General features: G+C 38.8%; 1 protein-coding gene across 1 annotated transcript; it reads left to right on the plus strand.

Moving 5' to 3' along the window:
• Nucleotides 1-15,747: 15,747 nt before the first annotated feature.
• Nucleotides 15,748-17,031, plus strand: LOC132650588 (NEDD4-binding protein 1-like). The gene is given in 1 exon segment (XM_060375939.1): nt 15,748-17,031. A coding segment is annotated over 1 exon segment (1,284 nt).
• Nucleotides 17,032-25,679: the final 8,648 nt, after the last annotated feature.

Here is a 25,679-nt window from a genome sequence, read left to right on the forward strand (position 1 = left end):
AGAAGCATTATTTCTCAACACATTTCTGTTATTTTTGGATTATAAAATGTTAATCACAAGGAAGGAAGAGACTGGACTTCTAGGCCTCTTTCATTGAACTTCGTAAGCCAAGGCAAGTCATACAAAAGCTCACACTATACCATTAACACATGTTAAGATACATGAATTACAGTGAATTCTTTTCAAATGTTGAGGCTCTTCACATGATTTCTGCTTTTTAAAAACCAGTGTTCAAGTTTGGATTCTGGCACACAATATATTATTTTTCATTCACACGAGGAAAAGACATGTTTATGTCTTTAAAAGGAAAAGACATGTCTATAAAATTAAGAGCACTTTGCTACTGAAAGGGGGATCATTAATGAATTATGCTCTCTGTTCTCATTTACTTTTGTAATATTCATAAAAAAACAAGCTATTTATCCAGAAAAAAATACAGCCAACCATAAAGTGTATCAACCACATTTTCAATCTTCCTTACATTTAAGATGATTTAGTGATGTCAGGAATGGTGATGGGAAATGGTTCAGGTGACTTACAACTATTCCATTTTGTTTTTCCTGGTTTGGAAGTTGCTTAGCAGTAAACAGAATTATTCTGGGATAAGTGTACCTTATGGAAGATGGAGTTGGTAGGTGATGAAATCATAAGGTTTAACTATTTGTCACTTGCCAGACTGGTTGTTAATTATGTTGACTTTACTCTGTTATCAAGTGAAACCTGATTTCGAGCCCATTGTTACACTCTACAAGACAATGGGCCACTTGGTTATCTTTCTGTGTAGAATTTTATAAAGTCAGAAAAGATTCCTTACCCCAGAAGTTACAATTTCTCAGTTGGCCTCATTCAATACCCGACAGGCATCAGCATTTCTTCCTTAACTATTTTCTGTGCAGCTTTGCTATTGAAATGTTCTTTGACACCTCAGAAGAGTTGCTCAATGACATCTGGGCTAGTGTTTAAAAGTAGGACTAGTGCCTCTTCTGCTGTACAATCTTGTATGAAGCAATGAGACTGAATAGCTTCTTCTTTTCATGTAGACTAAGGGATCCACAGGATATAAAGCCATGTTGCCATCAAGGGACATATATGAAAGCTATGTCATTTATATCTTGGTCATTTATGTGAAAGATAGTTAGCTCTAGCAAGAACTGTGATCCATTATGGTTGAGCAACTGGACCTATGGTCTTCTTCTAGTGGGAAAGCTTATTTGGTACTTCCTGAGTTAAAAGGGGGAAAGAAAGCAGGAATCCAGAAAATATGCAGTGAGTCACACCCACAGCTCTGGAAGGAGACAATGGTGATACTTGTACTTTTCAGAAAGCTTCTTGCTTGCATGTATCTTCTTTCTCAGTTTAGAAACTTATTCAGCATAGAATTGATAATGATGAAAAAAATACAAGCCAATAAATAAGTCACAGCAAAAACACACTCGAAGAGGGAAGCTCCACTCTTTAAACTCTTTTTTAGAGTACCTAGAAGTATAATTGCCTTCAATATGACATGCATGTGTTTCTAAAGGTCTGTGGTGACTGCCAAGGGTTGATAGAAGATGAGGTCATCAGTGAAACAGAATCCCTTACTTTGATCCTGCACTGTATTTTTTTAAATCTTGTTTGTATGTTTGATACAGGTTCTTGATACCTAGCCCACACTGGCCTGAAAATCTCTAGGCCATTGTCTACAGACTTATGAATATACAGTTTTGTCATGCTAAGTGGTGAGACTACGTGTACAAGTTATAGTGGCTGACAGTTTAGTGTCTATTGATAGCTTTATTTGAAGTTTATTGTTAACTGTTGTTGTCAATAAAAATCTCAATATTTTGATTTTACCAATGAAGACTCGGGAGACAGCTGCTGAGGTGAAAGCCTGCTAGCTCAGAGAGGTAGAGAAAGCACCTAGTTCATCTTCCTCCTCAGCCATCCCAAAAGAAAAAAGAAGCTTCCTTCCCCATGCCTTCTCAAAACACCCACAGATCTGAATGTCCTCCCCTTCTACTTACTGTGAGTCTCTCTGTCTTTCCTTCTGACTTCCTCTTACTTTCTGTTTGTTTGTTTGTTTCCTATGTTTACTCCCTGCCAACTGTTTGCTTCTTTGCTCTGCCTCTTTAACCTATGGTTGAGTTTTTTAAATTCAATCAGAAATGTCTTGGATTAAAGGTGTGTTCTAGTGCCCAATGACACCACAATTAAAAATGGGTATTTCCAGTAAACAGCACAATCTATAGGTTCACAGTGTGATCAAATATCCTGCAACAACAACAACAACAAAAATCTCCACAGTGATTCATGTTCATAACCTAGTGATTTCAAGTGACTTCTCTAGACACACAAACCATAACTGACAGTGACTGGACTATCTAGCTCTATTTCTGTATAAGGTTGCAGCTTTTAAGCATAAAAATGAAAAAAAAAAAAAAACAAAGCTATAATACAGATTCGCAGGTAGCTCCAAAACAAAAATGAGCACATTCCTTCAACAAAAGATAGAAGAGCAGAAGAGGAAATACTCCAGTTACTTTTTAATGGATAACATTATTCCAGTGTTCATCATAGTGTAGTTGTTTGTGGATAGTAAAATCTTCAGGTAATAGGGGCATAAAAAATGAGTGTTCCTTCATATACAAATATTCATATAATAAAAAAAAACCTTACGTCATTCAAAAAAATAAAAGAGTTCAGCTCAGGTTTTGCACATAGGCTCTAGAAGTTCTAAAATTAGCTTTGTTCCTTGAGGCATGGATCTTCATAATTTCAATTGCAAATGTGCCATTAAAGCTTCCCAGCACATTGCAGAGGTCATGCTATTTACCTGTACAGTAATGTAAAATTCTTCACTGTACATTTTCCTCAAAATTGGCTGATCCCTGGCATCAGCTCAGAAAATGAATATGGTTCTTTTATATTAAAATCATCAACTCACAGCATTTACCAAAATTACAAGAGAACTCTGGCATTGCTGATGATGGAAATGTAAACATATATGCAAAAATTATACTACAAGCAAGATAAAGTCATTCTTAGTACCTTACAAAGTATGAAAAGAGATGAAGCATAAATAAGCCTATGTGAAAAAAGACAACATTCACTAAAGAAAATTCTCTTAAAATAGTGGTTAGCTAGAACCCTTGTCACACTAGAGAATCAAGAGCTACCTTACTCAACAAGAGTTTTGATTTGAAATGCATTTTGAGAAGAACCTCATAGTGAAGAACCAGGAGATTTCATGTCCAAAAGAAAGACATACAAATGCTATTGTAGTCTTAAAGTTATACAAATTTTGATGTAAATTTAAAACCAAGATATAACTTTTGTTAGACTATTATACAAAGTTAAATGTAACTTTGGTAAAGTAACATTTATTTGCCTGCGTAATTGTCATCTAAAGACCTACTGCCTTTATCTGCTAACCTTGGCCTAGTCTTGAGAACTTCTAGTTTTTGCACAATCTAATCTAGGTCAAGAATGCTTTTAGCCTCTGAGAATTATGGCTGCATAAGCTTACCCTTTCTTGTACTTTCTGAGCTCTAGGCTGACTGGTTCAATTCAGCTGTTCTGGGTCAAATGCCTCTCAAACTGACTGATTAAATCTGGCTTCTCACAGTTTCTCACTGCATAGCTCTACTTGGCATCCAATTAATTATAGAAACCTCTTCTAAGCTTCTGGCTCCTTCTCATTCTTTGGCTTGTTCTGTCTTCACCCCTGTCTAGCTTGTTCTCTCTTCAACCTCTCTGCAAAACCCACACAGTTTAAAATTGCCTCTCAATTCCACAAACTGAACTGCCACAAAATGAACTCCACCATACTATTTCCCAACTCACTCTCACCCAAACTGCTTGAAGAGAATTGAGTAGAACTCAGAGATCTGCTTGTCTCTGTCTCATGAGTGCTGGGATTAGAGGCATGTACCACCACACCTGAACCAAAGCTTTTCTTTACTTTAAACTTGCTCCATACTACACTGGTCTTGAACTCAGAGATCGAGTAAGGTCTTTGGATGTGATGTCTTTTCAAAACAGCCATATTCTGAATTAAAATTTCCCTACCCCCTTTGGCTTTATTCAATCTCAAACCTTTATTATTAAGATTTATTTCTTGTAAAGAAAATATTCAAGTTTATGATTCATTTTTCCTCATTCACTTGGATAATTTTTGAAGATAATATGATGTCAGTTGCACAATTAGAGAGGCTTTTAACAAGCCTGTTTAGCAAATTTTTAGCTTACTTTGATTGGCTTTTTATATAACATGCTGTTAGAGGTATTTTTTAAATGCTTAACAGTTTCAGGTTTGCATGCAAATTGAGAATATACAAATAAACACATGAGACAAAAATGCAACCTTGATGAATAAATGTTTTGTAAGACTGATGCTTCCTGAATTAGCACAATTTGCATTTTCTGAGATTGTAAGACTTCAAGTGCACCATGATCTTCCACACATGTGAAGCAGGTGACGAAGCACTGATAGAATTTAACAAACCTCCTCAGCCTTCTTCTAAGTGTCGGGATCATGCCCCAGGTCATAAATCTGGTTGCCATCTATTTAAGAATACATGAAGAAATCCAGGAATGAGGTACTAAGTCAATTGTATCAATTTAGCTTCCAAATTTAAAAAGTGAAGAGGATGAGATGCCTAACATTATTATTAAGACAACTATGAAATGAAGTTCCTGTACTCATGACAAGACTCAGACAGCAAGATCGAATGGAAATCAGTTACTTTCCTAACTGTCTGCTTGATATCAGTGGTCTGCCCTTCAGACTATCAAAGCAGATGCTGAGCCTGATGGGCAACTGTTGGGCAGAGTGAATGGAATTTTAGGTAAGAACTGGGAAATAGTAAGAGCTGGAGAGGACAGGGTCTCCACAAGGAGAGCAACAGAACAAGAAAATTTGAACACAGGGAACTTCCCAGAGACTCATACTCCAACCAAGGACTATTCATGGAGATAACCCAGAACCCCTGCACAGATGTAGCCCAGGGCAGTTCAGAGTCCAATTGGGTTACATAGTAATGTGAAGAGGGACTGCCTCTGACATAATCTGATTGGACTGCTCTTTGATCACCTCCTTCTTTGGGGGAGCAGCCTTACCAGGCCATAGTAGAGGACAATGCAGCCACTTTTGATGTGAACTGACAGACTAAGATCATAAAGGAGAGGAGAACCTCCCCTATTAGTGGACTTGGGGAGTGGCATGCAAGCAGAGGGAGGAGGGAGGGTGGGATTGGGAGGGGAGGAGGGAGGGGCTTATGGGGGGATGCAGAATGAATAAAGTGTAATTGATGAAAAATTTAAAAAATAAAATAAAAATAAAATAATCAAAAAAAAAAAAACAACCAAATGAACCACAAAAACCTTTTCAAAAGACTTCACACACAAGTTTGGCACTGCGCTGCCATAGGAATGCACAGAGGCAATGGCAAGAAGGCACAATAGCTGCTTGTCACAGACTTGTCCTCAAGTTAAAACTGTCAAAAGAAAATCTTTCTTTTTTAAAAGCGTAAGTTTCCATGTATCATATGGAAAGTGTCAGAAAGGAGGCTTCAGCAGTGCACTTGAAAAGTTCCTTGTGGTTGGTAAAATAGATCTGGCAAGACGGCAGCTGCATCAATTACCCCTGTCTCTCTTGAATGGTGGCAAGGCAAGTGAGTAGGACAATGATTTATAGAACTACTTAACAGCTGTCCAGCTGTGTGGGTAGTATCTATGGGATGTGTCCATGGAGAAGAAAGTAAAATCAATCCCGTAATGAAATATTTGGCTGTACTTGGTGAAAGACAAGTGGCCTGAAATGAAGTCCTCCTAACAATTTGGTGAGAAATGGGGGTGCACATCCTAGATTCTGGTGCAGGTGAGAAAACACATAAAGAAATGGTGGAGGAAATTGTCTGCTCTAGTGTATGGGGCTGGGGATCCAGCACAATACACGTTTTGCATCCTTAGAAATCTTGACAAAAGATATAGATAATTAGATAAGTGTAAATTGTTTCAAAGCCAAAATTTAGGAATTTAAAAAAGAAACCAATAGCTGTGGCACATGCCTGTAACCCCAGTACTCAGGGAGGCAGAGGAAGGTGGATCTCTGAGTTTGAGGACATCCTGGTCTAGAAAGTGAGTCCAGAACAGCCAAGGCTACACAGAGAAACCCTATCTCAAAAAACAAAACAAAAACAAAAAACCCAAAACAACAGAAAGAAAATTTTAAAAATGAGAAGCCAAAATTTAGCTGTACATATGATCCTTTATAGCAGCTGAATTGCTATTCCCACCCATGAAATACCATCCAATCTTTTCTTATCCTAACCCAAACATTTTACCTCTGATTTCCCCTTCTCCACACCCATTTACTGTCTCTAGTTACTGAGTCCACATTTTCTCTTCAAATATTATGATCTTATGGAAAATAATCCTTGCTCAGGCAAGGATTACATGATATACATGATATCATATATCACATGATATACATGCTTTCCTCAGCAGTCAGTTTTGTTAGCAAATTTTAACTTTTCAGAAAATATTCTCAGACACAGCAAAGGACTTCTTTTGCTTAATTTTCTTTATTTTATTTAAATGTCAAAAGCAAGCAAGTAGACAAACACCAACACAAAAACAAAAGAAATTGTTTTTACAAGAAGCTTGGTGTTAGGTTGAAATACAGCGAAGTAGTGAACAGAAGATCCTGGACCACATTTCCCTTCCATGACCAACTAGAACCGATGTTCTCTATTTGTGGGTCACAATAATAGACATCCTGCATATCAGATATTTACATTACAGTTCATAGCAGTAGCAAAATTATAGTTATAAAGTAGCAACAAAAATAATTTTATGATTGGGAGTCATCACAACATGAGGAACTGTATTAAAAGGTTGTAGCAGTAGGAAGGTTGAGAACACTGAACTAGAAAGCTAGATGGTCAATGGGCAGAAGAAAGACTGAGCAGAGCAGAGATGTGGCTGGCTGCAAGTGGAGGTTATTATGATTAGAGTTACTTCTTGGCAGTCTGTGCTCATTATCCATGCACTGTAAGAATTGCGATATTAGCTCATTCCCAGCATGACAGCGGTACCCCACATACAGCAAGAATCAAAAACCTGACTAGAATAAAGTGTCCTTCACTCTTTTTTTTTCTGTGAACCTTATTCCTTTTCATAATATTTCAAAAGTGTTTGGAATCCTATTACATGCTAATGCAACCAAATAATCTTTAAAGTACTTTAAAAAATGATTACTGTTCATCAGACATGTTTTCAAAATGTCTTTATAATTCTTTAAACATACCTTACAAAGCTATTGTAATGCCTTTTCTTATAATAAGTCCTTTTATTCTTTGAATGGTAAAAATCATTTAATATGAATAGAATATCACAACAAATGGTTGGATATCTGTTAGCTAATTTCTTTTTTTCTTGCATATGTCCTCTTGATTAATCAATTATAATGTTTTTATGTCTTTTTATCTACAGGAGTAGATGCTCCATGGTTTCCAACTAAGATTATATTCAAACAGTGAAAAATTCTGTGTGTCTTAAGTAAACATATTTGCCCACCAATTAAACACAGACTGTCAGGAAGTGTTACTTACCTGATCAAAGTATTTTGATATGACAACAGTCACAACTTCTTGCCGTGAGTCTATTAACCGTTCACCATTGGTATTATTTTTTAAATTTTTTTACTACATTTATTTATGTGTATGCTATATCATGGAGTGGGTGTGGAGATTAAAGGACAACTTGTTAGTCCTTCAGCCAAGTAGGTCCTAGAGATCCACGAATGTGGCACAAGCATCCATGAACTCTCCTACCAGTCATTGATATGATTTCTAAATAAAGTTCATCCCACCTCCTTAAAATAAAAATTATTTACAAAATATATTTATTTAATTTAACAAATAAATGTACCTAATTTAATAATATAAGATATTTAAAACTGACTGGACTAGTTATATTCATAAGGAATTTCATAATGAAACATTAGAGACTATTGAAATAACATTTGTAATATAAAAAAATAAAAATTGCTCTGATTTCCACCCCCAAGGAAAACTGATTCTGTAATTTTGGATTATTAAACCACTTTCTCTATTGATCTTTCAATGCACTTAAAAATTAATATATTTAATCTAGACAGAAAAATGGTACATAAAAATTCTACTATGCTATTCCTGTCTTTATTTTGTGAAGCTCTCCCTTGTTTGATTGTTTAAAGCAAATCATCCCTGCATTTGTTTTAATCTTTCTACTATTCAGTATAAATAGTACAAAAATCAGAATTTATTATTATGTGTCTCTACATGAACATGAAACCAGATGTAACTCTAATACGTAGAACAAAGCAAATCATTTACCTGGAAGTTTAGAACATTTGTTTTTGGTTTGTAATTATAATAGCCAAGGTATGTGTTTGAATATTTCCTTTTTATGCAAAAGAATAGCAAAAAAAATTACACCTTTCCTCGTTTTCTTATGCCATGTGTCTAGTGATGTTGTTGTTGTCTTGTATCTGTAGCATTGTTGTCCATTGGATTTTTTTTCTAGAGTAAAAGTGACAAGACAAAGGGCCATTCACATGTCAGTTAGCTTTAGTTAGCCCCAGTCCTATTTATGGAGGCTAGCTAGCTTTGCACAGTCTGTAATCCAGGCTAGTTTTGAACTTGCAATGTGCCCACTGTCTACGTGTCTGAGATAATGAAACTGCAGCATTACGCTCTGATAGATTTTTTTTTAGCTACTTGTGAAGTGAGCATCTCTTATGTTCAATATTATGATTTATTCTTAGGATAGTGTCTCTTACCTTTGTTGTTTACTTATCTTATGTCTGTCATTTTGTTAAAAAACTTTTGAGCAAATAAATATTAACCTTGTGCAGCTTTGTAAAATCAGAAAGCTTTGCAGCTTTCTGAATCTTTAGCAAAATATCCCAAGGAAAAATACTTTTTACTAGAATACATTTCACAAGGTGCTTGTTGATTTGTCTTTCTGGAAACTGATGTTTAGATGACAGGAAATCATTTTCTTCCTACTATTTGCTGAAATGTAAGGATGAGAATTTCCCTTGACCCTGTTTTCTGAGTGACTGAGTTCTGATTTGTTTGCTCTTCACAGTAGAAGCTCAGTACAGTTCTAACACACACATGGTTCTGACACACTCAGATGTGATTTTTCCCTGCTACTGTTTTACTTTTTACATTCTTTGCCTTTGTTGTTTGTTTGTTTTTACCAGATATCAATAATGTTACTACATCTACCATGTGACACTGGTTTATTCTGGGTATCATGAAACCCCCTTCCCCATAAATCACCTAGTGTACTTATTTCTCTAATGTCCTACATTTGCTTTGTATTTGTAAGTTGGAAAATTGCGAAGACAGTAAATTGCACTTGTAGGTGACAAAGAAAATACTTGCTCAGTTTTTATCCTTGAAGAATGCACTGCTGATCTGTGGCTGAAAGACCAACTCAAAACAGTAAGACATGCATGTGTCAGCTTTGTAAAATTATGCACACTTGGGTGGCCATGATTATGCTATCTATTTGACATTTCAGAAAATAATTTATCAAAACACAAAACAACACACCCATTAAGGCAGCAGATTGTGGAATGTCTTGGCTAGATCAAGTTCCTAGTACTTCTGAGTATCCATCGTTTTGTTTTGTAAGTTCTGTAGCTATTTCTACAAGAAGTTAGGGGAAATAATGCTTGGAACTACTAAGCATACTCTTTCATAAAGAAAATATATAAAAACATATATTTCCTGGACTCTGACCACTTGATTTTATTCATGATATAGATCTCACATTTCACTCTAGTGTGTTTACTCTGAACTGAATCCTATCCTTTTGAGGTTACAAATAAGTGAAAACTGAGCATATGGAAAGTACTGAGGTCATGATGTAGGCTTAGAATAAAAAAAATAAGTGACACCATTTTTTAAGTCACCACAGTCCCTCAGGAAAGGGTAGGCCCCTATAAGCTCTGACCCCTTCTGTAATGAAATATTGAGGTGCCCAATCTTGTACAGATGATACAAGAACTAGTCCATACTCAGGTAAGCAACCTCCCATCCATGCGAGGCAGGTAACCTTTTTATATCAAAGTAAGCTACAAATACAAAAAGATGTGAAATTAGTAGGATGACTTATTGGAAAGAAGGTATTCAATGGGGGAAGGAAGAAAAGACAAAAATAGCCTTGTGTAAGAGGTACTAAAATTAATCAGATACATGTAGTGAATCTATCATAATAAAAAATGAGGGATTCTCTAGAAAGAAGGTGGTGCATAGAAGTAGAAAGAACACTAGCACAATAACCTCTAAATTTTCTGCTGGAATGAATATTGCAAAATTAAAAGACAAGCAAGTGTCTCTAAACCTTTATATTTAATGGGGTGAATGCATTTGTGGAGAATATGGCTTTGTGCATGTGGGTGCAGGACCAAATAAGACCAGAAGAAGGAGACATATTCCTAGCAGCTGGAGTTGTAGGTGCTTGTAAGCTGCCCAAAATGATTTCTGGAAGGTGAACTGATATTCTCTACAGTGTATGATTCTACTGCTGAAACAACTCTTCAGCAATACAGATATGTCTAGAAATTAGTAAATGCTGAACTGTTGATAATGCTGAGATACACAGAATCAGAAATTTACTATCTAGATTCTCACTTCTTACATAATCTTCTTCCCTTTAATATGGGAAGCACTTATCATGTGAAGATTATCTTCTCATGATTGGATTGTGATGTCTCACACAGATGTAATTCAATCCAGATGTAATGGTGCAAGACTCTCCAGAACTCAAGATGCAGAGGTATGTATATCTCTGTAGGTTTCAGGACACATCTATATAGCAAGTTCCAGGCCAGTAAGGGCTACTACAAAGTGAGACTCTGCTTTGATACATACATACATACATACATATACATGATACAATTATTTTAGGTGGAATTCTTTATATTTCAACAGAACTTGAAAAATATTGGGCAGAAAGAGAAAAAGCCAGAGAGCTTTTGAAATGAGAGTGATACAGACAATTCTCTGTGTAGCTGGGAGAAAGCAAAAAAGCCATTATGGTTGATACAGACTGAGAACTATGTAGCAGCGACCAACTTCTTCTGACAGCACTTCAGCCACTGTAAGAGGTATGGAGGCCCATGTTCTCATAGAGAATCACTCAAGAAACCTGAGGTGTTCCTTCAACAGAAGGTATGGATAACCTCTTATCTTCCCTGAATGCTGGGAACAGATGTGCATTCTGTCTGGGTGAAGTTTGTGTTCCGAGTCCAGAGACCAAACTGGATATACCCCCAGACATTCATTATAAGCTTATTTTTTTCTATAAATCTATAGAACCTATCTTTATGGAAATCATCATATATAATTTATAAAGTGTTTTGATGTAGTCATATCCAATCTTTATTTAATTTACTTGTTTTTTCAAGAAGATATAGGTATGCTCTGTTGCATACACAGGATTGAGTTCATTATCACTGGGAATGATTGTTTATTTAGGTTAACTAAATAAACCCAATCTCTGTGTGGTGATTTGGTTATACAGCTGTTTAGGACTAACAGCAGCGTTACTAAAAGATGTATCAATAGTAAATATTAATCGCCACTTACAATATGAGAAGAATCCCTTTTCACAACAAGATTATTTTACTTGCTAATTACATGAACTTAAATGGATTTATTTATTTATTTATTGCATTAATATATTCAACGAATTTTTCTTTTTTAATTACTATGTGTATGGGTACATATGTTCTTGTGGTCAGAGGACAATTTGTGTTATCAATTCACTCCACCATGTGAGTCTCAAGAATTGAATGCATATATGCTCAGGTGGAAGGCTCTTTTCTTTCTTATAGTGCAACATAGTTAAACACAATATTCAATATCAGTAAATACTGTCTGTAGACAAAGAAACAACAGAATTAGCCTAACCTTCATGTTCCCATTTGTAGAATAAGATCTTTTCTCCCCAAAACCCGCCACTACTATGAATACTCTTAATCTTAAAGGGGAACATGTTACAAGTTTTAAATAAAATAATATGTATATAAACATGTCTTAAATGATGTTTTCTCTTAGAATGCCTATATGTGACATATTGCAACTAGAAGCACGTGTTATAGGGCCAGAATTTATGAAGATGGTGTCATCTTCATTACAGTATGAATGCTCTGCAGTGCTCAAACTGTAAAATGTAGCAGGTAAGAAATCCACAGCAGATAAGAAACCATTGTCTGCATGCCAGAGGGCACTCCCAGACAGAGAAGGCAGCTTCTGATCTCCGTCCTGCTAAGGTTCATCCTGCTGCTGCATTTGCTGCTGCATTGACTGTTACATTTGCTACTGCTGACTTGCTGGTTTGCTGCATTGCTGAATATCCTGAAGACGAAGATTGGACTTGTCCCAGGAAACCTGGAAATAGCATAAGAGCTGCATAAACATCAGGAAATAGTCCATAGAAATCTATGGCCCTTTCCCATTTATCATTCTTTCTCTACTACCTAGTGTCTGGGAGTTGGAAGGGATTAGGTTGGATAATAGTTGGAAGGGAGGTAGAGTTATAAGAAACCCAACAAAACAGACAAATATTCCAATGAAGGCTTTGTTGAGACCAATTAGGTTTTACAATATAATTTAATTTTCATAAAATTTTGGAACCAGTTGTTATTTTACTACCAAATTATGTTTTCAAACAAATTTATCATGGTAAGTCTTACAGCAGTAGAATAGTAGTATCTTACAGGAATATTTGTACAGATATATTTAGGCAGTTGATAATTAATAAAGGCATTTAAACAAAAATTAATGATGGATTTTACATAATCTTACTTTATCAATTATTACACCTTGTGCTAACAGCAAATTCATAAAGTAGCTCCATTAGTGATATCAGGGGTTTAATTCATAAAATCAATGATGCCTGAAAAATCAGGAAACTTGAACTAAGTAAATGTGTTTTTTTTTTAGAAAAAGGATTCCCATATTTTTTTATTAATGAACTTCCTATTAAAAGGCACCCAGCACTTAGAAATACATCCATCTAAAAAAATCCAATTTTGTGAATCTTGAAATGCTTTTTCAAATCTGTAATCCACCTTGGAGTAATCGTTTACTTCTTATTTGAAGCTAGAATACTTCTAATAGTTTTATGGGTGTGAGACTCACATCTCATATAAACCTGTATGTCAGTTAAGACCCTTTCTCCTCTCACAATTTTAGATATTAAAAGGACTTCCTGCAGTTACTATACAATGAGAAAGCCTCTGAAAAACCACATCAAAACTGTTGCGGAGGAATATTGTGCCTGAGTGGCATAAACAGAGAATACAGATAAAGCTATGATATTGTATTTGTTTTCTAAATAGTTTTGGATTCGCTATAACTGTTATGTGAGTTCCTGGTGAGGAACCGTGACTTCATAGACTTCATAGACTCATGTGTGTGTCTGTGTATATGTGTGTGGTGTGTCTGTGTGTTCCTGTGTGTATGTCTCTGTGTGTGTTGTTATTATATCGAAATAGCTACTTGAAGCTACTTACCATTTTTTCTTTCATTCTGAGATATCCATGCAAATCAGATAGTCATGCATTCTATATCTAATGTAAGGATCATTCCATCCTCTCACCACTCCTGACTCTGTATCCACAGATCAAAATAACTGTCTTCATTACATGCCTTTTTGAACAAATACTTGGTGTTCTGGGTACCACTGAAATGGTTCCAGACAGCAGGGTGCAGAGGTCTATTTTATTCTGAAGTATTACCACCTTTGATGCTGTCAAAGCAACTGTAAATAATGAAGAAATGTATCATATAGCAGGAATACCTTTACTTAATATGTGTCAAAATAATGAATGATGGACTATTTATACTTTATTAAAATTTATTTAAAATATATTAAAACTATTATAATGAGACTAGTTCATGGGAATTATAATTATTTCAAAATGAGCTCCTGGAAAAACAGTGGGGGTTTCTGTGGGGTTTTAGCAATGATTTTGAAACGGAAGTGGAAAGAAACTTAGATAAGTTGGAGAAAGACAATGAGTTAGCAGTTGAATGTCTGTTGCCCTCATAAAGGACCCCAGATCAATTTCCAGCATCACTGTCTGTCTCATGATTTGATCATCCTTTTCAATCCCGATGGGCAGCTTATTCATATGTGCATGCCTCAACAATGCTATACACATGACATACACAATACATGACATAAACATATTTAAAAATACAGAAAAATGAAAGGAACAAGTTGGCTCTACAGGGCACTTTATGAAATCTATACCCCATAATAAACTAACTTCAATCAGTACTTTTCCAGAAAGCAGAAGGACAAAAGGAAAAGCAGGTGAATTGAGAAAAGACCCACACTGTTGCAAAGGAATACCAAAATTCTCCACCCTGATGCAGAGGAATGTCCAGATATGCAGTATGAGATAACATTGCCCAACAACCAGTCCAGAAAATCATAGCTCACCAAATCAGATAGGGGCAGGACTAGATGTACTGCTCACCTAAAATGATCAAATCATTGTAAACTTCGAACACCCTACAGCATCATCATCCAATAAATAGCATGTGGAACTTGAGTCCAACTTGGCAAAAAGCAAAAGGAATTAGCCTGGTTTGTTTGTTTGTTTGTTTGTTTTTGTGTTTTTTATTGTTTTTGGTCTGTTTGTTTGCTGGAGGAGGGAGGCAGTTGTAAAGGAATTTCAATCATGCTACCTGGCTGCTCTAGCAAGGGGTTACACCAAGAGATCTTCATGGGCTGCCTGCTGGAACTGACACACCTGAAAATCCCCCTGTCTGAAAGGCTGACACACCCTTAGGACACACCTTAATCCCAAACAATGTAAGGAACTCTAGTTTGGAAAGAGAGAGGGCCTTGATTGGAAGTGAGGTCTAGTGGAGGGGCAGACAAAGAGCCAATCAGAGAAGGACTCCTCAGCAAGCATCAGAGATAGGATCCGCCCACCAGGAAAGGGAGGCTTCTTAAAGAGAGTGCAGCACTCTAGAGCAGCTCAGTTGAGTTCTCACTGTGCAGTGAGGTGGAGCTGAGTGCTGGATCGCCACCCCACCCCCTTCCCTCCAGCAACCCGCCACCCATTGTTGATTTTCTGAGTGCGGTTCTGTGCTGGTGAAGAGAGGCACGTGAATCCCGAGAGTCAGAAGGGACCAGAAGTGTTTGCAGTGGAACCCAACCTGATCGGGAAGGAGAGAACCCACCAAGATTGCAGGAGGCAGAGGACATCTGACAGAAAGGTCTCAGAGGAGAGCAGACGTCTGAGGGAGAGCCTCGGAGGAGGAGAAATTCCCTGGGATCCTCTGCAGAGGATGCATCTGTTTCACCTGGCTCCTGCTGGAGAACACATAGGAGGTTCCATTTTGGAGAGGGGGGAAACTGAAGGCCTAGAGGGGTTCCTCGGGAAAGCCATGGCGGCAGTTCTTTGGGCCTTGATCACCGTCGCGATCACCAGCCTGCTTGTACTTGGACTTGCAGCTGTCCTTCTCTACTTTCTCTCCGAGAAGCTTGGACCAATATGTGTCCAACAAGAACGTACCTCAATAGCCTCTGGAAAAGCAGCACTACTGCAAGAAGTGGTAGTCGTGCAACAAGCGAAATTAGCTGTGATGTTACTGAGGCTGCAGAGACACGAGAGAAGGGGAGTGAGAGAACCGAAGGCCCTCGAAGGAGAAACTAGGGTACGTGATGGGTCAGGGGGCCGGGATGGACAGACAGCCCATGGAACCTGAGTCGCCCCCGGCTCAGGAGGAAACCGAACAAGGGCAGCAACCCCCACCACCTTTCCCATTGGCCCAGGGAGGAACGCCTGACAAGGGTTTTCAACAACCCGCGGGACCTGTGCTTGCAGAATCTAAGGAGCCTCCCCGTGGAAAGCATTCACACTTAGGGGGCTTGCCTGAGCCTAAGCCGAGGTGCCCCCCAATTTCTGAGCCACTCCTGCAGCAGCCCCGGCTGTTTCCTTCAGAGACAGGATCCGCAGAATTGGGTGGATCCTATGAGGACCCCACTGCCTCGTTCACAGGGGTTCAGAGATTTCAAGAGGCCCTCAAGACCCCATACAGTCTGGCCTTGAGAAATGAGCCCGGCAGGGCAGATCTGAAGCATGTGGTGATAGACGGAAGTAACGTGGCCATGGCCCATGGCCTGAAAAAGTTCTTCAGTTGCCACGGAATAGCCCTCGCCGTGGAGTATTTCTGGAAGCTTGGCAACAGAAACATCACCGTGTTTGTCCCGCAGTGGAGAACGAGACGGGATCCTCACTTCATGGAACAACACCTGTTGGGCCAGCTCCAGGACCTCAGCATAGTGGCTCTGACTCCTGCCCGGATGGTCTCCCGAGAAAGAATCTCTTCTCATGATGACAGGTTCCTATTGCACCTGGCAGAGAAGACCGGGGGGATCATCGTGACCAATGATAACCTGAGAGAGTTTGTGACTGAGTCGGCGTCCTGGAGAGAAATTGTTGCCAGGAGACTGCTTCAGTACACATTCGTGGGAGACATATTTATGGTTCCCGATGACCCTCTGGGAAGGCACGGACCTCGGCTGTAAGAATTTCTTCAAAAGGACCTCTTTCCTCCAGACAAGCAGCTGGTTGATGACAGCGGCCCGCCAGGCATGAGCTCTTTGGACTCTGTCCTCAGGAGCCCTAGCCCCAGCCCCAGCCCCAGCCCCAGCCCCAGTCCCAGCCCCAGCCCCAGCCCCAGCCACTGGCCACCACCCCAGAACCACGGAGCCTCTCCAAGCCCTGGGCTTCCTCAGCAACAGCTCTTCACTGTCCCGGTCACACTGCCTAGGATGCAGCAGAAACTGGGCAGGCCCGCACAGAGATCTTGGGCAGAGACCAGCGAGTTGAGGGAGGCGCTGATGAGCATCTTCCCGCACTCTGAGCAGAAACGGAGAATTGACCAGATTCTGCTAGCTCATCCATCCACGATAGACCTGAACACCCTCCCTGGCCTCGTGTTGGATGCAAAGCTGGGCTGAGACTGCACTCACGGTGTGGTGGGGAGAGGACAGGAGAGGGAACTAGGATCTGCCACCTGTTGGTAGTTCCTTCCCTGAGGGAACATTGCTGTATGGTATGGGAGAAAGGAGTGACAGATGTTTGGTGTACACAAAATGGAGATTGTAAATGAACAGAAACAGGGAGAAGTAACTCCCACAAATACAGACCATTGTGTTTTGTTTTGTTTTGTTTTGTTTTGTTTTAAGTTGAAATTTCCTGATTGGCAACCAGGAAGACAACTGCTGTTTAAAGTCCCTGGATTGTAGGAGAACGTGATGATGAGTGTGAGCTTCCATTCTTCAATGGGATTTTCAAAAGAGTGGGATGGGTTTCAGGTAATGGGACACTCAGAGAAGCAGCTTTTGCCTATATTTCCACAGGTGAGCAGAGCCTAAGGGTTCCATCAAATTGCAAAGGAGCCCATCCCCAGTGAGAGAGGATTCCCCATGAAAGCCTCTACTCAAGGAAGGAAAGGAGGCAGATAGAGGGCAACCCGGAGCCATGGTCCCACCCGGAAAGTTGATACCACCCACAGCCCCTGCACAAACACACACACAACACCAACACCAACACCAGCTCCACAACCGCCATGCCCTTGTGCAGGAAGAGCTCATCAACCTGACTGAAAGAGGACAGTGAGTTCCTGAAACAGACAGACGGGAAGACCTAGATCCTGAAATGGACATTTGCTGAGGTTACAGATGTTCGAGGGGAAAGTGGCATGAAGGCATGAATCTTCAGGTGGATTTTTCCACTGTTTAGTTTAGGGGAGTGGGTGATAGTCTGTGCTGGAAGTCTGAAACCCAGCACAATGTTTCCATTCGGCTGAAAGATGCCAGGAATGAGAGAGATTGAATCAGAGGGTCCTTAGGACAGCCTGGTGAAGGGGGTCGGGGGAGGGTTTGCTCCTTCTGTGTCCTCAGTTGAGTACAAGGTCAGCTGGGTGCTCTCCATGTCTCTCTGAGCTAGTGGGATTTCCCCTGAGCAGGTGGCTCTTGAGTCTTCCTTGCTAAAAAGCAAAACGGATTGGTGGAGGGAGGCCGTTTTAGAGGAATTTCAGTCCTGCAACCTGGCAATGGGGGGGGGGTCACACCTAGAGATCTTCATGGTCTGCCTGCTGGGGCTGGAACGCAGACACCCCTGAAAAGCCCCCTGGCTGAAATGCTGACACACCCTTAGGACTCAACCTTAATCCCAAGCAATGTAGGGAAGTCTTGTTTGGAGAGGGCAAGGGCCTTGATTGGAAGTGAGGTCTATTTGAGGAGCAGACCAAGAGCCAATCAGAGAAGGACTCGTCTACAGGAATCACAGAGTGGAGCTTTTCTAGATTCCACCATTTGTCTGCAAATTTTATGATTTCCTTTTTTTTAATTGCTTAGTAGTATTCCATTGTGTAAATGTAGCACGATTTCTATATTTGTTCCTCTGTTGAGGGACATCTGGGTTGCTTTCAGGTTGTGGCTATTATGAATGAAGCTGCTACTAATGTGGCTGAACAAATTTCCTTGTTGCATGCTTGAGTATATTTTGTATTTATTTCTATGCAATATTAGCTGGAACTTGAGGAAGCACTATTCATAATTGTCTGAGAAAGCACCAGATTGATTCCCAAAGTTTTGTACAAGTTTACATTCCCACCAGCAGTTGAGGAGGTATACCCTTTCTCCACAACCTCTCCAGCATGTGTTGTCACTTGAGATTTTGATCTTAGCCATTTTGCTGGGTGTAGGGTGAAATCTCAGCATTGTTTTGTTTTGCTTCTCTCTGATGACTAAAGACATTGAGCATTTCTTTAAATGTTTCTCTGCCATTCTATATTCCTCTACAGAGAATCCTCTATTTAGCTCTGTACCTTATTTTTTAATTATCTGATTTGTTGTTTTTTAATTTCTAGAGTTATTAATATATTTTCTATATCAGCCCTTTTCAGATATAGAGGTGGTGAAGATTCTTTTTCCCATTTTGTATGCTAGACCAACAAATATAAAAAGTTTCAGCCCAGGTGGTCCTGCAGGGAATGGTGCACCTCCAGGGTCCAAGCATGTAGATGACCTAGACCCCCTGCTCTGATGTAGCTGATTGGTAGCTCAGTATCTATGTGGCTTCCTGAGTAAGGGGAGCAGAGGCTGCCTCTCTCATGAACTTTGTTGCCTACTCTGTGATCACTTGCCCTTATTGATGTGGCCTCGGTAGGCCACAAAGGAAGAGGATCCAGGTGGTGCTGATGAGACTTGATAAGCTATGGGCAGATGGCAGGGGACTCCACCTTTCAGTGGGCCTGGGAGGAGTTTAGGCAGGGGGCTTCAATCAGGGTATATAGTGAATTAATTGTAAAAAAAAAATAATTAAAATTTAAAAAAAGAAAATAAAGGACCAAAGCATAGTGACCTTATGCCTTGAAATTGAGCTGCTCACTGAGAGCGTACTTTCAGCTACCAGTGATTCTAAATCTTCCTAATGTTGCTACCCTCATGATTTGGAGACCCTCGATCATAAAATTATTTTCATTGCTACTTAACAGCTGAAATTTTGCTGCTGTTATGAATCAAGTGAATATCTAAAATGCAGAATATCTAATATGTGACCTCTGAGAAAAGTTCTTTCAAACCCCAAAGCTATTGCAATCCACAAGTTGAGAAACACTGAGCTAGACTTTCAGGCTCCATTGCTGTTGACTGTATGGGTCTGAGGACATGGTCGTTAGAAGTTCAGCTTCCTGTGAACAAATTTTTTCCTCATCATTATTGACCTCTCAATTATTAAAGAGGTATTTTGGCTCCTACATATCTCTACTTTTAGTTTATGTCTAAGCTGACTTGGAATTTGGAGAGGAAATTAGTTGCTGATGAAATCCTCACTAAAGGGATTTTATATACCTCAGATTATTTTTCTTTTTAAAGTAGTGAATTTACATAGAGCTCCATATTAAAGTGAAAGATATGAGCACCAAATTATTGAGTTTTCTCAAGCAAAATGTTTCTCCCATTGTAGCTAAAATCCATGCAGCAAATGATTTACTGATTTCACCTGCAACTTAGACTAACACATATAAAGAGTCATTTGCTGTGGTTTTCAGCTCTCCTTCTGGATGGCTTTGAGAAGGAGAGTTCAGTGAAATGTGATATATTTGTGTACACAAAAAAGAAATTCACTGGGCAAAGTCTGATTTCAAGAAGGGACCAATGTTTCTTTCATTTATAACTGTTTGAATCTATACTGTATTTCCAAGTTAGAGACTGACTTGATAAAATCAATATTCTTGAGAAAATTGTCATCAAATTTACTAATTCTTCATTCTAAGTCAATCTTGCCACAAACATATCCACCATATCTTCTACTCCAGTCTTAAACTGTTCATTCCAAATAGATACTAAAGCACCCACCTGTTCCCATAGAATTATGAATTTAACTTTTTATCATATAGTGAAGGTACTTTTGCCCTTTGCTTTTTAGCACATGAGAGAGCAATGGTAAATTATTATCTTGGAAGTAGAAACTACTTACATCAAATCTGCTGACCCTTGGGTCTAGGTTTCCCCTCCTCAGAACTATGAACAGTAAAATCCCGCTCTTTGTAAGTGATGCAGTATCTAGAAAGTTTTTGTTTGCATGTTTTGTTTTGTTTTACAGCAGTACACATAAACTTAGACTGCTTCCATATTCTTGTGGGACTCCTAACAGTGGGTGCAGTGTCTGACACTTTTGCTTGTTCTTGGATCCCTTTTTCCCCTACCAGAGTGCCCCATCCATCCAGCCTTGATTTGATGGCATGTGTTGAGTTTTATTGTAATTTGTTACACCATGTTTGGTTGCTATCCCTGGGATGCCTGCTATTTTATGAAGGTAAATGTAGAAGTGAATCTGGGGAAAGGGAAAATAACAAGGAGGAAGTCAGAGGAGATGAGGGAGGGGAAACTGTAGTCAGGACATATGAGAGAAGAATATATTTAGAAAGGAAGGAAGGAAGGAAGGAAGGAAGGAAGGAAGGAAGGAAGGAAGGAAAGGAAATGCATTGATTTTAAATGAACCTGAATCTCCATGAAAAAAAAAATGCAGTGAAAAAAACTACATTCTAGTTCATAATTTTGTGAGAAAATCTTGGTAAATTTTCATAAGGTTGAAAATTTTAATTTTATATGCAAGTATGTTTTTCTTACATTGTTTTAACTTGACTCTTTTTACCTGGGATAGATAACTGCTCTTATGTGCTTGGCTTTTATTCTACTCTAGCAAACAATTTGGGTTTGGTCATATGGTTATGATTTTTATGTTTATTGGTTGAAGAGTGAAGATTAGTTCTCAAGTCCAGTCCAGGTATTTTGAAATATAATCTACACAACTGAATTTCTAAACCTTGGCAACTGTTTAGAAATATATGAAAATAATACAGCAGCCAACACTTATATAGAAGAGTTTTTCATTGTAATATTTGAATGAATAAAAAAGGTGATTCAAATTCTATGCCACAAAAAAGCAGTTTTTAAACATGTCCTCCCTGTAATTTCAACTTATATTTTCTGACCTATTGAATGTTCCCACATTCTACTTTGGGAATTTCCATGACATGGTCACTCTCAAGACAATGCAAATAATGCAAATTAATATAATTCAGGAACATTCATGAGGGAACTCCTCAGTGCATTGCTTAGTCTTTACTGTTAACACGGTTGGGTAGAAAACACACCCTTTGGTGTGTTCAAAGGCTATTTCTAGAAGTAATTAGATTAACAAGGCATTAACCCATGCATAGTTTAATCCATTGAGTGATTCAAAATTTGAACAGACTGTTGAGAGTCTGTGGAATTGTATTAGAGGGAGCAGGTTAGAGGAATTGGGTAGATGGAGATGAGCCATCCAGGGCTAGAGCCAGTGTGGGTCTTCTTTGTTGCCATTCCACTCTGCTCTCAGTGTTTCTTGAGGTGAAGAAACTCCACTTTCTTGATCCCACTGATAGGCTCTGTCCACTCAAAGGAAGTAAGCAACCAGTGACAGAAATATCTGTAACCAAGAAAAATATAGAGATGGCTAAGCACTTTAAAAGTGTTCTCCTTCACATGAACTCAGTGGAGGGCTCTTTGACACCCCCCAGGGGAGGAGTAGCCTTTCCAGGCCACAGAGGAGGACATTGCAGCCATTCCGGATGAAACCTGTTAAACTAGGGTCAGATGGAATGGGAGGAGGACCTCCTCTACCAGTGGACTTGGAGAGGTTCAGGAGGAGATGAGGGAGGGAGGGTGAGATTGGGAGGGAATTAGGGAGAGAGTTATGGCTGGGATACAAAGTAAATAACCTGTGATTAATATAAAAATAAAAAAATATATAAAAATGTGTTCTCCATCCAGAAGACCCAAAATCTATTCCCAACACCCAAAATTGGAGACTCATAACTTGTGTCTCCACAGGCAGAAGCATAGATATAGTACACATAATCTCATGCAGGCACAGACAGACACATAAACTTACAAAAATACCTTTCAAAAGAGGCATAACTAACAACTTCTTCCTTTAAATTGTGTCTGAAAGTGTAGTTAATGCATATGGCACTGTATTCTGTTAAGGCATTCACATGTCTTCACATGTTTAATGTTCAGTTCAGACTGTTTCTTGGCTCTGCCACTGTCTTCCTTTTTCGCTTCACTAACCTCAAACTACAAATCTTGAATAGTTGGTTGTAACCTATCTGACTATTTTTCATCAATTCTTACCTGTTCTTTTTTTTTCAATCAGTGTCCATTTCCTTTATAAGCCACAAGAAGATATATTAATAACTAATTCTCCAGTCAAGCAAAGGGATCAAGAAAATGCCAGAATCCATGGTGGGTTGGAAGCACAATGGCTGCAACAAAATAGGGCCTTGACTTAACTGCACTTTGCCTAATGTACTCAGTACTTTAGAATGAATTTAAAACAAATACATCATAAATAAATACATGCATATGCATGAATTTTTAGAATATTATTTAATCAATATAACATATTTTAAATGTTTTTAAATAGTTTATTATTATAGATGTTAATGAGTGCTTTGTGGAAATGAAGCTACGAAATCTTGCTGAAGTATACATATGCTATAATCCTTTTATATTTATGTACTTTACTTGAGTTTAAGTATAAATTAAATTCTTATATATAAATATTTTACATAATAGTTTTCTAATTCTTACTCTTTTTTCACATAAAATTTAACCATTTATCTGAAAAAAATGAATCCATTTAATTGAACAATAAAAAAAGACTAGGACTTTTTTAATTTTGACCTAATTAGAATCATAAAGTTGAAAACACTCATTGTCTGTGATATAATTTAAAAATATATTAGTATTTCTGAGTTGTCACTGGTCAAGTAGTTTGTGAAATCCTACCAGGTTTGATTGTAGGTATTGTTTTTTTTCCATTTTTTTATTAATCACATTTTATTTACTTTGTATTCCCCCATAAGCCCCTCCCTTCTCCCCTCCCCATCCCAACCTCTCACCCCCTTCTTCACGAATGCCCCTCCCCAAGTCCACTGATAGGGGAGGCCCTCCTCTCCTTCCTTCTGATCTTAGTCTATCAGATCTCATCAGGAGTGGCTGCATTGTCATCTTCTGTGGCCTGGTAAGGCTGCTCCCCCTTCAGGGGGAAGTAATAAAAGAGACAGTCCCTCTTCCCATTACTATGTAACCCACTTGGACAATGAATTGCCATGGGCTACATCTGTGCAGGGGTTCTAGGTTATCTTCATGCCCGGTACTTTATTGGAGTATGAGTCTCTGGGAAGACCCCTATGTTCAAATTTCTGGTTCTATTGCTCTCCTTGTGGAGTTCCTGTCCTCTCCAGATCTTAATATTTCCCACTTCTTACATAAATTCCGTGCACTCTGCCCAACAGTTGGCCATAAGTCTCAGCATCTACTTTGATAGTCTGCAGGGCAGAGCCTTTCAGAGGCCCTCTGTGGCAGGTTCCTAGGTTGTTTCCTGTTTTCTTCTTCTAATATCCATCCTCTTTGCCTTTAGGGATGGGGATTCAGCATTTTAGTCAGGGTCCTCTCTCTAGATTAGTTTCTTTAGATATACAGATTTTAGTAGTTTTATCCTATATTATATGTCTATATGAGTGAGTATATACCATGTGTGTCCTTCTGCTTCTGGGACATTCACTCAGGATGATCCTATCCAGGTCCCACCATTTACCTGCAAATTTCATGATTTCCTTATTTTTCATTACTGAGTAACATTCCATTGTGAGGATGTACCACAAATTTTGCATCCATTCTCTAGTTGAGGGGCATCTTGGCTCTTTCCAGCTTTTGGCAATTACAAATAAAGCTACTTCAGACATGGTTGACCAAATGTCCTTATTGTGTACTTGAGCCTCTTTTGGCTATATGCCTAGGGGTGGTATGGCTGGATCTTGAGGAAGCACTATTCCTAGTTGTCTGAGAAAGTGCCACGGTGATTTCCAGAGTGATTGTACAAGTTTCCATTCCCACCAGCAGTGGAGGAGGGCTCCTCTTTCTCTACAGCCTCTCCAGCATGTGTTGTCACTTGAATTTTTCATCTTGGCCATTCTGAGGGAGTAAGGTGATATCTCAAGGTCATTTTGACTTGCATCTCTCTGATGGCTAAGGACAGTGAGCATCTTTTTAAGTGTTTCTTTGCCATTCTATATTCTTATGCAGAGAATTCTCTGTTTAGCTCTGTTCCCCATTTTTTAATTGGATTGCTTGGTTTGCTGCTTTTCAGCTTTTTTAGTTCTTTATATATAATGGATATTAGCCCTCTGTCAGATAAAGGGTTGGTGAAGAGTCTTTCCCAATCTGTAGGCAGTCATTTTGTTTTGATGACGGTGTCCTTTGTTTTACAGAAGCTTTTCAGTTTCATGAGGTCACATTTATTGATTGTTGCTCTTAGAGCCTGTGCTGTTGGTGTTCTGTTCAGGACGTTGCCTCCTGTACCAATGAGTTCTAGGGTCTTCACCACTTTTTCTTCTAACTGATTTAATGTGTCTGGTTTTATGTTGAGGTCTTCGATCCACTTGGACTTTAGTTTTGTGCAGTGTGATAAGTATCGATCTATTTGCATTTTTCTACATGTAGACATCCAGTTAGACCAGCACCATTTGTTAAAGATGCTATCTTTTTTTTTCCATTCTATGGTTGTGGTATCTTTGTCAAAGATCAGATGTCCATAAGTATGGGGGTTTATTTCTGGGGCTTCTGTTCAGTTCTATTGATCCACCATTCTGTTTCTACGCCAGTACCATGCAGTTTTTATTACTGTTGCTATATAGTACAGCTTAAGATCAGGGATGGAGATATCTCCAGAAGATCTTTTATTGTAGAGGATTGTTTTAGCAATTCTGGGTTTCTTGTTATTCTATATGAAGTTGTGCAGCAGACTGGCCCAGCTGGGGCCCCACAACTGTGGGGAATCAGTTGTTTGGATTTTCAGGTTAGGCACAGGTAGGCAGATTAACAGTCAGAGACCAGACCAAGTAGTGTTTTGAATCTGCTGTGCTCTACTGACATCAAGCCAACACTTTTATAGTGAATACATATAGAAGCACCTGAAGTTGACATATTTCTCAGAACATTTACAAAGTTTATATTTTAACCGAAAGGCGATCTGGTAAAAGGCAGTGTCT

This window comes from Meriones unguiculatus (genome assembly GCF_030254825.1).
Source record: "Meriones unguiculatus strain TT.TT164.6M chromosome 13 unlocalized genomic scaffold, Bangor_MerUng_6.1 Chr13_unordered_Scaffold_153, whole genome shotgun sequence".
Classification (NCBI taxonomy): domain Eukaryota; kingdom Metazoa; phylum Chordata; class Mammalia; order Rodentia; family Muridae; genus Meriones; species Meriones unguiculatus.